Source organism: Benincasa hispida, chromosome 8, assembly GCF_009727055.1.
Source record: "Benincasa hispida cultivar B227 chromosome 8, ASM972705v1, whole genome shotgun sequence".
In the NCBI taxonomy this organism is placed as follows: Eukaryota; Viridiplantae; Streptophyta; class Magnoliopsida; order Cucurbitales; family Cucurbitaceae; genus Benincasa; species Benincasa hispida.
Genome location: NC_052356.1, coordinates 5595305 through 5609109, shown reverse-complemented (window position 1 = coordinate 5609109; position 13805 = coordinate 5595305). Strand labels below are relative to the sequence as shown.

Sequence of the window (13805 nt, the reverse complement as noted above, 5' to 3'; positions counted from 1 at the left end):
TAAATTGTTACAAATTTGAAAATATAATGATTAAATTGTTACGAACTAAAATTCATGACTAAATTGTTATAAAATTAAAAGTAAGTATGCTAAATTGTTACCGACCGAAGTATAGGAACCAACCACACTTCCCCACCCAAAAATGGTTTCACTTACCCCCCCGACAGTGTTTTTAACTTTCCGTTTTCGAGTTCAACATTCTCTACAATCTGCCGCTATAGGTCTTCTTCGTTTTCCTCTCTATCGTTCCCTTCTCTCTGCCGTGTGGAGCTCGCCGTTCGTCTGCTGTCCGTTCCGGTGCGTCAGCTCAACCTTCGCCTGCACTCTGTCGTTCCCGTGCGTCTGCCGTTCGTCGGCCGTTCGTCTGCCGTCGTTCAAGGTTTGTAATTTCAGACCTTAAACTGCTGTTTGTCTGCTGGCTGTTTTATAACGGATTAGTGAATTTTTTTAGCATTTGTGTTGGTTGCTGTTATATGCTAGTGGTTGCTGTTTTTCCTTTTAAAAAAATTGGTGGTTGTTTTATGCGTTTTCTTTGTTGGTGGCTGATTCATTCCTTTGGAGTTTACATTGCTTCCACTCTCTGTGCTCTGCTTGCTGTTGCTACTTTATGTTTATGTTATTAATTATCTGTTAAGAACCCTGGTCGTTCTTCCCCCTGCCTACGAATTAATGACCAAGGAAACAACAAAATAGGAGAAGAAAATAAACAGAACACAGAAGAATCACCAATTCAATATGATTTCATTACTCAGAAAAGAACTCAACAAGAGAAAATAACAACATCAATCAGCAGCAATTAGGACAATAAAAGCAAAAGGAAAACAAGGCCTAGCTGAAATTCAAGAGAGCTGTGGAGACTCTCCATAAAAGCTTCCTCAGCTCCTATTTATCTTCACAGAATTTTCCTGCCCTTCAATGGCCTTAGATTGCTCTATTTAATGGCTGAGAGTGGTCCCCCTCCTTAACCGAATTCACCTCTCACTTTCTTCTCTGAAAACAGATCTTTCCCTCCAGCTTCATCTGTAACAAATTCTTCTTGTGTATTCCCCGTTTTCCCCCTCCTTTTGTAAGTGAAAATTATTGGGGGTTTAACAATTCCGCCCCTTTCGAATTGCACCTTGTCCTCAAGGTGAAATTTTGGGAATTGTTGTCTCATGGCAGGGGCTAATTCCCAAGTAGCCTCACTTTCCGGCATATTCTTCCATTTAACCAACCACTCTTGAGTTGCCAATTCCCCATTCCAACGTATTCCTAACACCAATTCTGGTTTGACTTGTAGTTCAAATTCTTCAGATAGTATAGGAGGAAAGTGTTGCACCTGTTGTGCTTGTCCGAGCTTCTTCTTGAGTTGAGATACATGAAATACATTGTGAATAGAAGCTTCAAGTGGCAGATCCAATCGGTAGGCTACCTTTCCAATCTTCTCGGATATTTGGTAAGGTCCATAGAACCTGGGAGATAACTTTTCACTTCTTTTTCTGGCCAAAGATCTTTGACGATAGGGCCTGAGTTTAAGGAAAACTTCATCCTCAACTGCAAATTGCAACTCTCTTCGATGTAAATCAACGTTTTTCTTCATACGGTTTTGTGCTATTACCAAGTTTTCTTTAAGGGCATTCAATGCCAAATCCCTTTCTTTCAGCTGTTGTTCCACAGTGTCATTCGTTGTTTTTTTGTCCCCATAACAGATTAAGGGTGGGGGAGAGTTACCATATACTGCCTGGAAAGGTGTGGTCCGGATTGAGACGTGGAATGTGGTATTGTACCATAGTTCTGCCCATGCTAGCCATTTGTTCCAACGAGTTGGCTGTTCGTTACAAAAACATTTCAAATATGTCTCAAGGCATTGGTTGACTCTCTCGGTTTGGCCATCCGTTTGAGGATGGAATGCAGTGCTTCTTTTCAGTTGAGTTCCCATGCTAGTAAACATTTCTCTCCAGAAGTTACTTATGAAAATATTGTCTCGATCAATAGTAATGGATTTGGGTATGCCATGGTGTTTGACCACCTCTTGGATGAAAGACTCCGCCACTTGTTTAGCTGAGAACGGGTGTTTAAGAGGAACGAAATGACCATATTTACTTAGACGATCAACAACAACCAATATGGTGTCATAACCCCCTGCTTTCGGTAAACCTTCTATGAAGTCCATGGTCCACTCTTCTATTATCAATTCTGGAATGGGGAGCGCTTGCAACAACCCAGTTGGTGACAAGGATTTTGATTTGTTCCTTTGGCATGTTTCACACCCTTCCACATACCTTTGTCTGTCAACCTTCATTCTTGGCCAATATAGCTCTCCATTCATTCTTTTGTAAGTTCACATAAACCCGGAATGGCCCCCTAACACCGAATCATGAAAAGTGTGTAATAGAGTTGGTATTATTGCTGACTTGCGAGGGATGACCAACCTCCCTTTGTACAATAGTCGATTATTCTTCCATTGGTAGTTGGGTTTTCCTTTCGGATCCTTCTTCAGTGTGGCTATGATCTATTGAAGTTCCTCATCACCTTTAACTTCCTTGATAATTAATTCCATGTCTACAACAGCCGAGGCTGTCAAAGCATAAGGTTTTGCTGCTGAAGGTACACGTGACAAGGCTCTGCAACTTTATTTTGCAGTCCTGGTTGATACAGAATTTCAAAATCATACCCAAGGAGCTTGGTCAGCTATCTTTGAAACTAAGGTTGCACTTCTCGCTGTTCGATCAAGAACTTCAGGGCCTTTTGGTATGATATGATTGTGAATTTCCCCCCCAAGAGGTAGTGCCTCCACTTTGGACAGCCAAAACCACTGCCATAAGTTCCCTCTCGTAAATTAACTTGGCCTGGGCTCGGAGGGATAATTTTTGGCTGAAGTATGCAATGGGTTTATCATTTTGCGACAAGACTGCTCCTAAGCCGATTCTTGATGCGTCGGTTTCAATAACGAAAGGCTTAGAGAAATTTGGCACAGGGCATGATGTCATAACTGTTTCAACTCTTCAAATGCTTTAGTCGCCTTTTCATCCCACTTGAACCCATTATTTTGTAGCAATCTTGTGAGTGGAGCTGCAATTCCGGTATAACCTCTCACAAACCTTCTGTAGTACCCCGTGAGCCCAAGAAATCCTTGCAATTCAGTTACATTGGTCGGTAGTGGCCAGTTCAACATGGCTTTAATCTTTTCTCCATCCACCTCTACTCCTTGTTGAGAAATGTTGAATACTACTCCCAAGTGAGTTTTGTGAGTGGAAATATCAGGGTTGTACACAAGTATGTCGTCAAAAAACACAAGAATGAATTGACGAAGGAAAGGGCGAAAAACTTGATTCATAAGCGATTGGAAGGTAGCAGGGGCGTTGGTGAGACCAAATGGCATCACCAGGAATTCATAATGTCCTTTGTGTGTGCGAAAAGCCGTCTTCTCGATGTCACTCTCGTTCATTTTTATTTGATGATAACCTAATTTGAGGTTGAGTTTGGAAAATACCGTAGCCCCATGTAGCTCATCGAGAAGTTCTTCAATAACGAGGATCGGGAACTTATCCGCAATGGTTACTTGATTTAAATTTCTGTAATCGACACAAAAACGCCATCCCTCGTCCTTCTTCTTGACTAATAACACCGGGCTGGAATGGGGACTTCTACTGGGACGTATGAATCCGGCCTGCATCATTTCATTGACAAGTTTTTCAATCTCCTCCTTTTGCGCGTGGCCATACTTATATGCTTGAACGCTGATGGGATTCTGACCTTCCTTAACGATAATTCGATGGTCTACTGTCCTTTGGGGAGGTAGTGTTGACGGCATTTCAAACACATCTTCATTCTATTCTAGGAATGCTGAAATCAGAACTGGCAGCTTTGATTGTGTCTCGTCCTCTTCACCTTGCCTTTCAGTCACATCTTCCTCGATTTCCAGATGCTGAAACTCAACTAAAAAACCAGACCATCTTCCTCCCACTATTTACTGAGAGCCTTGAACGAAACCTCTGCCTTAGTGAGGGAGGGATCTCCTTGTAGGATTATGTGCGAGTCCCCTGACCAGAAAGTCATGGTTAAAAAAGGCCAATGGACACCCATGTAGCCCGTGGTACATAGCCAAGGCATCCCAAGACAACGTTCATCTGCCCCAGTTCCATAGCCAAAAAGTCCGCTCTCACCACTAGTCCTGGCAACCTAAGCTCGATGTTTTTGCAGACTCCCTTCCCTTCAATTGCAGTACCATTGCCTATCATTTCACCAAATTTTGTCTAGTGTTTTAAAGGAAGATCAAGTTCCCTCACGGTATCCTGATGGATGAAGTTGTGGGTTGCTCCCGAGTCAATCAGCACCATCACTTCCTTTCCCCTTATCTCATCTTTCAGCTTCATGGTTCCTTTTGCAGAAAATCCGAATATTGATTTCAACGCAAGTTCAGCTCTCTCCCTGACTTCCAAGTTCTTCAGCTCAAGTTTCTCTTCCTCTTCTTCGACTTCCTCCATGTTAGTGTCTTCTTCTTCGTTGGCTATGAAGAGCATTAGTTGTCGATTCTCCCTAACCTTACAACGGTGCCCCAGTGCATATTTTTCGTTGCAACGAAAGCAGAGGCCCTTGTCTAAACATTCTCGGAACTCACGACAACCTCTTCAAGGGAGCTTCTTTCTTCATGGGAGTGTTCTTTACAGGAATCGACACTTGTTCCATGGGTAGGATCTCGTTACCCTTTGCATGCCCCTCATCTGATGTTTCTTGTCTCCCATATTGGGCCTCTTTTTTGTTGAGCCCACCAAACCCTAGGTCCGTTAGTGCTAATTTCAGGGCCAGATTTCGATCATTCACCAGTTGGGCTTCGCGCATACACTCGTCCAATGATTTGGGGTTTCTGAACACTTCCACCTGTAAGGCCGGTTCCAGGCCATTCATGAACGCATCTTTTAGCACACTCTCCGAAAGCTTCGGCAATGGCGCTGAGTACGTGACAAACTTCTTCACATAGTCTGAATACGAGCTATCTTGCCTAATCTTCAACAATCGAGCGCCCAAACTTCTTCACATAGTCTGAATACGAGCCTCTTCTTTAGTTCTTCCCATGTGGTTATGGCCTTCCGATTATTGCTCCACCGGAAACAATCGACCTCGTTTGGAGCAAAGCTCACTACAACCACTTTGACCTTCTCCGCGTCTGATAGCTCGTGTATTTCGAAGTAGTGCTCGGCGCGGTACATCCATGACTCTGGGTTTTCTCCTGTGAAAAGAGGTATTTCCAAATGTTTATACTTACCTTTGTCCGTGTTCCCAGCTCCGTGCGCTTGGGTTGGGACGATTCAACCTCCTCCATTTTCCCTTTCGCTTTGAGGCTACTCCCTCCCGTGATTGCAGACTCCTTCTTTCGAGAGGAGTTATTTTCCTTGACTTCTTCCGTCAGCTTCTCAATGTTCTTACACAATTCAAGCAACATTTCTTTCAACCCAACAATCTCCTTCTCACTCGACTCCACCCTTTCTTCAAGTTGCTTTTGAGTCATTACTCGAGTCTTCCCCAGGATTGCGGCTCTGATACCACTTTGTTAAGAACCCTGGTCGTTCTTCCCCCGGCCTATGAATCAATGACCAAGGAAACAACAAAATAGGAGAAGAAAATAAACAGAACACAGAAGAATCACTGATTCAATATGATTTCATTACTCAGAAAAGAACTCAACAAGAGAAAATAACATCAATCAGTAGCAATCAGGACAATAAAAGCAAAAGGAAAACAAGGCCCAACAGAAATTCGAGAGAGTTGGGGAGACTCTCCATAAAAGCTTCCTCAGCTCTTATTTATCTTCACAGAATTTTCTTGCCCTTCAATGGCCTCAGAGTGCTCTATTTAACGGCTGAGAGTGGTCCCCCTCCTTAACCGAATTCACCTCCCACTTTCTTCTCTGGAAACGGATCTTTCGCTCCAGCTTCATTGTATCAAATTCTTCTTGTGTATTCCCCGTTTTGCCTTTCCTTTTGTAAGTGTAAATTATTGGGGGTTTAACATTATCTTGGTCGATTTTCTGCTTTTTATGGTTGTAAAAATATAGCTAATAATATAAAGGGTTTTAGGGTTGTTTTCTGTTTTGTTGATCGAATATATGCACTGAATCTATGTTATTAAGGATCTAGGATTTGTTTTCTGCTTGTTGTTTATACAGTTAGGTTGATTTTCTGCTTTGAATGGTTTTTTATGTTCGGTCGGTGATTTAGTGTAATTTTAGGGTAGTTTTAGAAAGTATTTGTAAAAATAAGGTGATTTGCAAACTATTTGCAGAAACAGGGGCATTTTGTTGTCTTATTCAATTCAGTCTGTTGGAGAGACTGAATACACATTTTTTTAATAAAATTCTTTGGTTTCTTAGTCAATTCAACGCTGCATCTTTTTCCTAAAATTAATTCATTGCTGTGCAGTGGCCGGAAGCAGTGGATGGAAGGAAATATATCTGCAATTTTTTGTAGTTTTTCTCCTTCTCTAGACCACACAGGAAAAGCAAATACCGACCCACTTTCATGAATTGTTTACTACACGCTGTGAATAATCCCACCAATCTCAATAAATTAAAGCTCAAACTAGTCAAATTCGCCTCCACTGCAATTGCTCAACTAAACCCATGTTTTTTTTCACACAGTGATGATGAACAAAGTGTCACCTCCTTCAACACAACTTTGGATGTTCAATGTAAACCATCAAAGGTGGTTCGAATCCTAGAAAGTCTCCGGAGGGAGCCCAACATTGCCTTTTCCTTTTTTCATGAATTGGAGGAACGGGGATTTCAACATAACATCTCTACATATGCAGCTCTTATTAGGGTATTGTGCTCTTGGGGTTTGGGGAAAAAGCTTGAATCTCTGTTCTTGAATCTCATTGGCTCCAAGAAAATGGAATTTGATGTCTTAGATTTGCTTGAATCACTTAATCAAGGTTGTGTGGTGGATGACTCATTTATTCGAGCATATGATGCCTTAATCAAGGCTTATGCCAGTGTTAACTTGTTTGATAGTGTTGTGGATTTACTTTTCCGATTAGAAAGGAAGGGCTTTGTTCCACATATTTTTACTTGTAATTATCTCTTGAACCGCCTTATCGAGCATGGGAAAATGAATATGGCTCTAGTTGTGTACAAGCAGTTGAAGAGGTTTGGTTGTCAACCTAATGATTACACTTATGCTATTGTAATAAAAGCACTTTGTAAAATAGGTAACATGGAAGAAGCCATAGACATTTTTGAGGAGATGACTGAATCTGGGGTGGTTCCTAATGCCTTTGCTTGTGCTGCATATATTGAAGGGTTGTGTACCCACGATTGTTCAACTTCAGGGTATCAGTTGCTACAAGCATGGAGAGCAGAACGATTCCCAATAGACGCATATGCTTACTATGTAGTAATTCGTGGATTTTGTGAAGAGATGAAAATAGACGAGGCAGAATATGTCTTTCTTGATATGGAAAATTATGGAGTAGTTCCAGATGCACAAACTTATGGTGTGTTGATCAATGGTTATTGCAAGACGTTGAATTTGCAAAAAGCTTTGTCTCTTCACAGTCTCATGTTGTCAAAAGGTATAAAATCAAATTGTGTGATCGTTAGCTTTATCCTTCAATGCTTGCTTACGATGCAGATGTATTCAGAAGTAGTAAACCAATTTAAAGTATTTCAGGATAAGGGGGTATTTTTGGACAAGGTTGTATTCAATATTGTTATTCATGCCCTATGTGAACTAGGAAAATTGGAAGAAGCTATTGAGTTGTTAGAAGATATGACAAGTAGACAGATCCAGATGGATGTCAAGCATTATACAACAATGATTAAAGGTTTTTTTGTTCAAGGAAAAACTCATGAAGCAATGATAATGTTTGATAATTTGAAGAAAAATGGTGTTGAGCCCGACACCATCACTTATAATGTGGTTGCTGCTGGATTATCTAGAAACGGTCTTGTATCTAAGGTCCAGGGCCTTCTAGACTACATGGAGGAACATGGTTTGAAAAAAGACTCTAAGATCCCTGACCTGGTAATTGAAAATTTATGCATAGGAGGCAAAGTGAAAGAAGCGACTGAATTTTTCAATAGTTTAGAAGTAAAGACGGTAGATAACTATTCTGCCATGATTAATGGGTATTGTGCAGCCAACCATAAGAAAGCTGCATATGAACTTTTTGTTAATTTGTCCAAGAAAGGAGATTTTATTAAAAGAAGTTCTCTCGTTAGGCTAGTTAGTAGCCTTTGCATGGAAGATTCTTGCGTTAGAGCTATTGAGGTGATAAAACACCTTCCAATCATTGATGTGGAGGCTAATGAAATTGTATACAATAAAGTCATAGCTTCCCTATGCCGGGCAAGAAATATGAAGATGGCCCAAAGTTTATTTGATTGTTTAGTTTGTGCTGGGTTGACTCCTGATCTTATCACTTACACAATGATGATAGATGGTTATTGCAAGATTAATTTCTTGAGAGAAGCTCATGAACTTCTGTGTGATATGAAGAATCGAGGGAGGGAACCTGACATTTTTATCTATACAGTTTTGCTTGATAGTCAATTTAAAACCAGAGTGCAAGAGCTTTGTCCCTCAGTTGAAACACCTTTTACGTCAACAATTTTTGATGAAATGAAGGGCATGAAGTTTACTCCAGACGTTGTTTACTACACTGTATTGATTGATGGGTTTTGTAAAATGAACAATCTTAATGATGCTTTTGTCTTCTTTGAGGAAATGGTTGATCAAGGAATAGAGGCTGATACAGTGACTTTTACTGCCCTACTGTCCGGGTGTTGTAGAAGTGGAGATATGGAGAAGGCTCAAACCCTATGTTATGATATGATCTCTAAGGGAATTCTCCCTCCTAAAATTTTTTCATATCTATTACATCAAGATACTCTAAAAACCAAGAAAATGCCACATTACAAGCACTTAACTAAATAACAGTGAGTAGCATTAGCCCTTGAATTTTTCAAATGAAGTATTATGCTTAGTCCTTTATACACAGTGCTGTTCTCTTTCTTTTCTTTTCATTGGCTTGGGTTCTGGCTCTCTCCTCCTTTTGAGTTATACAAGTTCTTTGTACTTTACAGGTCTTGGATTCTCCACAACTGAAATCTACTTGGGCAATATGAAAGACCTCTACTTTGACCCGAAGATGATATGGTCAAGTGTGTGGAGTTGCTGCAGTAATGGGGTTAGAAATTAAAATGTACGATATCAAGGTTCATAATGACTCATTCTTTAAAATTACTTTCTTATAATCCTAAACTCAAATATTACTGGGCAATGTCAAGAGCTTATTTGAAGCAATATATTTGTAATAACTTATTCGAAGTAGTTAGTTAAACCAAACTTGTCAATGATGTTGATAATGGAGTTTCTATCCATCTTTTTATGCCTTTTATGGTACTATGCCATAATTCAGCGTCAGTTAAAAGTTAATCTCTTAAACGGTAATCTTATCGCTTTGCCTTGCAGTTTCTGGGAATGGAAGTCAGTCTCCTCTGTTGCAGATGTGGTGCAGATGCTATCCAGAGCTGTAAGTTTCTTATGTTTTTGGTTCCTACTAATCATTAATCTTTACAACCTAATAATTCCAACGATCATAATCCCTGATTCTGAGCATTACATTTTTAAGGAAAATGTAATTGCTCAGAATTTTTTTTCCCTATGAAAAAGAAGAAGAAGAAGAAGAAGATTCTGAGCATTACATTTTCCTTAAAAAGAATAACTTTTTATGTTCTGGGACTGGAGAATCTGAGACAGCTGTCCAACTTATCACAGAACTTCATTTTATACAATAGGATTTCTCCAAATCGTCTCTTTTTGAGCCATCATGAGTTAGCTTCGTAATAAATATGGGGGCATGACCTTCATAAAGGGCTAAGTGGTCAAGGTTCAATCCATGGTAGTCACCTATCTAGGATTTAATGTTCTACGAGTTTTCTTAACACTCAAATGTTATGGTCATGCGGGTTGTTCTGTGAGATTAGTCGAAGTGCGTGTAAGTTAGCCTGGACACTTATTGATATTAGAAAAAGACTCATTGTTTTGACTTACTATATTGCTGGCATTGATCATTAACATTATCATAAAACTGCGTTGTTTTCACATTAGAGGGTTGACACACATGCAGAGTAGTATTTCCTCTTGTTTTTATGTGAGCATTGGCTTGGTTCCATGCGGAGAAAACATGGTCGGACTATTTTCAAATAGGAAGGCTTAGATTTTATTCATATACTTCTGTTCATTGCTAAGCGTGCAAACTATGAAAATGCTTTTAACCATTTTGGAAGTAAAACAAAGACCTCTAATGTAGCCAACTCGTGTCTGGATCACTTGTTTTCTTTTCTTTTCTTTTCTTATTCTTTTTTGGGAAAAAAAAAAAGAAAGAAGAAACAAGACTATTTAATATAAGAGAGCTGCACTTAGTTTTTAACCTGTCTAAGTTGAAATCCTCTCAAGCTCTCGTTATATATGGATTTTTTCTTAATTGAAATTTGATTGCTTCCTTGTTCACTATAGGTTTTAATTCTTGCTTCATAGCCTCCGATGATATGAAATGTCTGACATCACATTGCCATTCATACTTTTATCTAATAATTTTGATTTAATTTTATTGTTTTCCAATTTTATCATTTTATAACATTAAGTAGGGGTATTTTTGTCGTTTAGATATGATCTATGATGTAGAAAGAGTAAGGACATCAAATTATTATTGCAAAGTTAGACTGGAAATCACTCTGTTAGGTCCCCTATTGTAATTTTTATTCTAGAAAGAGTAAGGTGAAACCTCCAATTGTAAATGTTTATACAAGAAAGGTAAAAGTTGTAAATAATGCTTCCAATTAAAATTCGGTTTAGAGTTAGGGATCTGTATATAGGAAATTGTGGAGATATTTTGAGAGAGAATACAACTCTTGCGATTAGGTTGGGTTTTTATGGTGATATTGTCACCTTGTTCTTTACTATTCTCCAAAATACCTCGAACACAGTATTACAAATTGAGCAAATTTGTTTCCAGTCAATGTTAACCACATTTTGATGCGGCTTACTTTGTCTTGTAGATCATGTGAGGAACATATTGTTGAAAAGTCGTGTAGCTATCTTATTCATTATAATACATGTAGTTATTTTACCCCCATCAAATAAAGTCTTTTTCCCGCTGTCCCTTGTAATTATTTGTAAATTTATTTCTCTATTGGCCATGCATTCTTTAGTAATAATCTAAAAACTTCTTCCAGGAAATTTTCATTCACACAACACTTCCAAGATGTTGTATACGGTATACAGCAGTTCAGGAGATGGCTGAGTTGTTCCTGGGGTACCCTAAAAAAAGGGAACCAAGGAGCTGAATGGGTGAGTCAAGCTGCACCTCATCTATCTAAGATGCATTTGGGAGAAGGGAAAACTGTGAAAATGAATTTGGGTTATCTAAGAATATCTGTTACATATTATTACATTTGATGTTAGTTAGCCTTTCGTGCTGTTTTATAATCTTATAAAAGCACCCTTACACAACTTTTTGAGTAATACTTCATGTTAGGAAGAGGCAAAGCGCGCAGCAATAGTCAGATAATGACTTGGGGTTCCTATTTCACCAAAAGTCACAGCAATATGTGCCTCAAAATTGATTGATATCACATTTGCCAAATGGTTCAACAATATTTCATGCAATGGTGGTACATCAAACATGTTGGTCACCAGTTATATACCAATCAATCTGTGAGTAGTTTCTTTAGTCTTATAGTTTACACATACAGTTTTATTTTGATTCATCTTGCTTGATTTGTAATATTGGTTTCTGTCATAAGAACAATCATCTTGATCATGCCTTTTTTATTATAGTCATTAACTTCAAGTAACCGATACACACACATGTTTGAGCAAGCCCAACTTCGAACGGGATTCGTCATATGCTCATTCGGAGATTTCTTGCAACTTGGTTTGGTCTCAATATCTTTATCACTGTTCTTTTTTTTTTTGTTTTGTTTTTTTTTCTTGGTATCATGCGAACTTTTATGGAGTTGTCTCAGAAAACAAATCAGTTTGAAAATGTAACATGACTTTCAAATTGATTTTTAGATGGATTTGTTGTTCATATTTGCTGCAGTGGTGTAGAAGAAGAAGCTAATATATCGGTGCAGTTCTCTTGTTTTCACTTTGATTCTTTCACAAAGCCTCGAAGGAGGCTGAAAGTGCACCAATGGTTACAGGAAAAGAACAATTATCATTGCTCTGTATATTTTTTAGCCATGTATTAGAACCAATTATTTTTTCCCCTTCCTATTAAAAGTCTAGATGGATATCAGCTGGAGTCATGAATAAAAAGCATTGTTATTGAAATGATTAGATTTATTTTATTTATTATCATTATCATTATTTTTTTTAAAAAAAATCCAGATTTGTTCAATTTTAGTTAAATTTAGTCCATTAGATTTTTCTTTTATTTAGTCCATTAGATTTATTTTTTTTTTATTGGAATCGGTTAAATTATAATAAGGATAATTTTCATGCAAGGTAATAGAATATGTGTGTGTTATAAAATTGAGAGTAGAAATACTAGTAAATAAGAAAAAATTCTCATAAAAAATATCAAAAATGGTTTTTTAAAAAATCAATAATAAACAAATAATAGACATTAAATTTAAGATTTCTTAAAGGTATGAAGATTAAAATGAAACATTTAAAAGTAACGAAGCTAAAATTGAACAAACATCAAAGTGTTGGAACAAAAATGACGTAAGTTATTAATATATATTTTTTAGAACAAAGTTGATTGCATTGAAATTGATTTCTTAATTTAAAAAATTCAATTGAATATATTGGGATGTAAAAATAAATAGAATTAGTACTTGAGGTACTTCAATCCATGCAATATTGAGAAACACTCAAGTGCTTAATACACATGTTACTAGTATATTTTGCAATATTTATAATCAAACTCTTTTTTTTAGAAAGGTATTGTAATTAAAATGTGGGTGGGGGAATCGAATCTCAAACCTCGAAGTCTATAGACACTATGACAGTTGAGCTACGCTCTTATTGATACAAGGATATAACTAATTGCAATATGTCTTTAATGCTCTAATAAATTGCAAATAACATTCATATCATGAAATTTGGAAGTTGAACATCTTTTCAAAAGAACGTTCGCCCCAACGGCTACTTTCTTATGACCGTTTTCAAAATCCCTCAAATTCAAATTGTGAAACAACTACAAAACTAGTATACTACATTTTACACTCAACAAGGACCTTCAAAAATCTCTTATAAGAACACACAAAAACAACACAACTTGTTTTCTCCTTCCTGTTTTTCCAATTTCAAAGATTCAAACCAGAACAATAATGGTGTATTCTTACACACCCACTTACTATTCTACTCTCAATGATTCAATCACCTCTCTCTGTAAGTCCATTGTTCCTTTCAACCGGCAGCCGATCAGAAGTTGGCGAAGCTCCAGTCTGATAATCTCAATTGGCAGCAAGATTCCTTCCACCAGATGATCAAATCGATGGGTCTTCACAATGAAGTTCTTTTTAGCTGAAAAAGAAGTTTCAGATTCCAAAACCCATTTGCTCAATACTCCGATCGCTTCACCATTGGAACGTGAACACCGAGTTATATTGAGAGATAAGTTGTTCTTGCAGGTTCGTAGTTTATAAATGCTCTGTTTTATGTGTGCGCGCTCTGTTTTTCTTGAAGGATTCTGTTTTAGGAACCAAATGTGGGTTTCTTTCTTTTCCTTTTGTATGTTTTTGTTCTTATCAGGAGCTTCTATATTCGAAAGAGGCCTCTGCTTCGGAGATTAGCGGTTCAAGGAGCTGAAAT

At 38.0% G+C, this 13805-nt stretch overlaps 1 protein-coding gene across 5 annotated transcripts; it reads left to right on the top strand.

Annotated features, from left to right (window-relative positions):
- Nucleotides 1–151: 151 nt before the first annotated feature.
- On the top strand, nt 152–12320 carry LOC120083060 (pentatricopeptide repeat-containing protein At2g26790, mitochondrial-like). 5 transcript variants are annotated; one of them, XM_039038586.1, is made up of 8 exons: nt 152–379; nt 6399–6518; nt 6617–8914; nt 9062–9180; nt 9450–9510; nt 11216–11330; nt 11518–11696; nt 11820–12320. In XM_039038586.1, exon 3 carries the CDS (start codon nt 6867–6869, stop codon nt 8910–8912), a length of 2046 nt encoding a protein of 681 aa, XP_038894514.1. In that variant the 5' UTR covers nt 152–379; nt 6399–6518; nt 6617–6866; the 3' UTR covers nt 8913–8914; nt 9062–9180; nt 9450–9510; nt 11216–11330; nt 11518–11696; nt 11820–12320. The 5 variants fall into 5 exon arrangements, with proteins under 5 accessions (XP_038894514.1, XP_038894512.1, XP_038894515.1 ...); XM_039038584.1 differs by having other exon boundaries at nt 6399–8914; nt 11820–11916; nt 12085–12320; XM_039038587.1 differs by lacking the exon at nt 6399–6518.
- The last annotated feature ends 1485 nt before the right edge of the window (nt 12321–13805 follow it).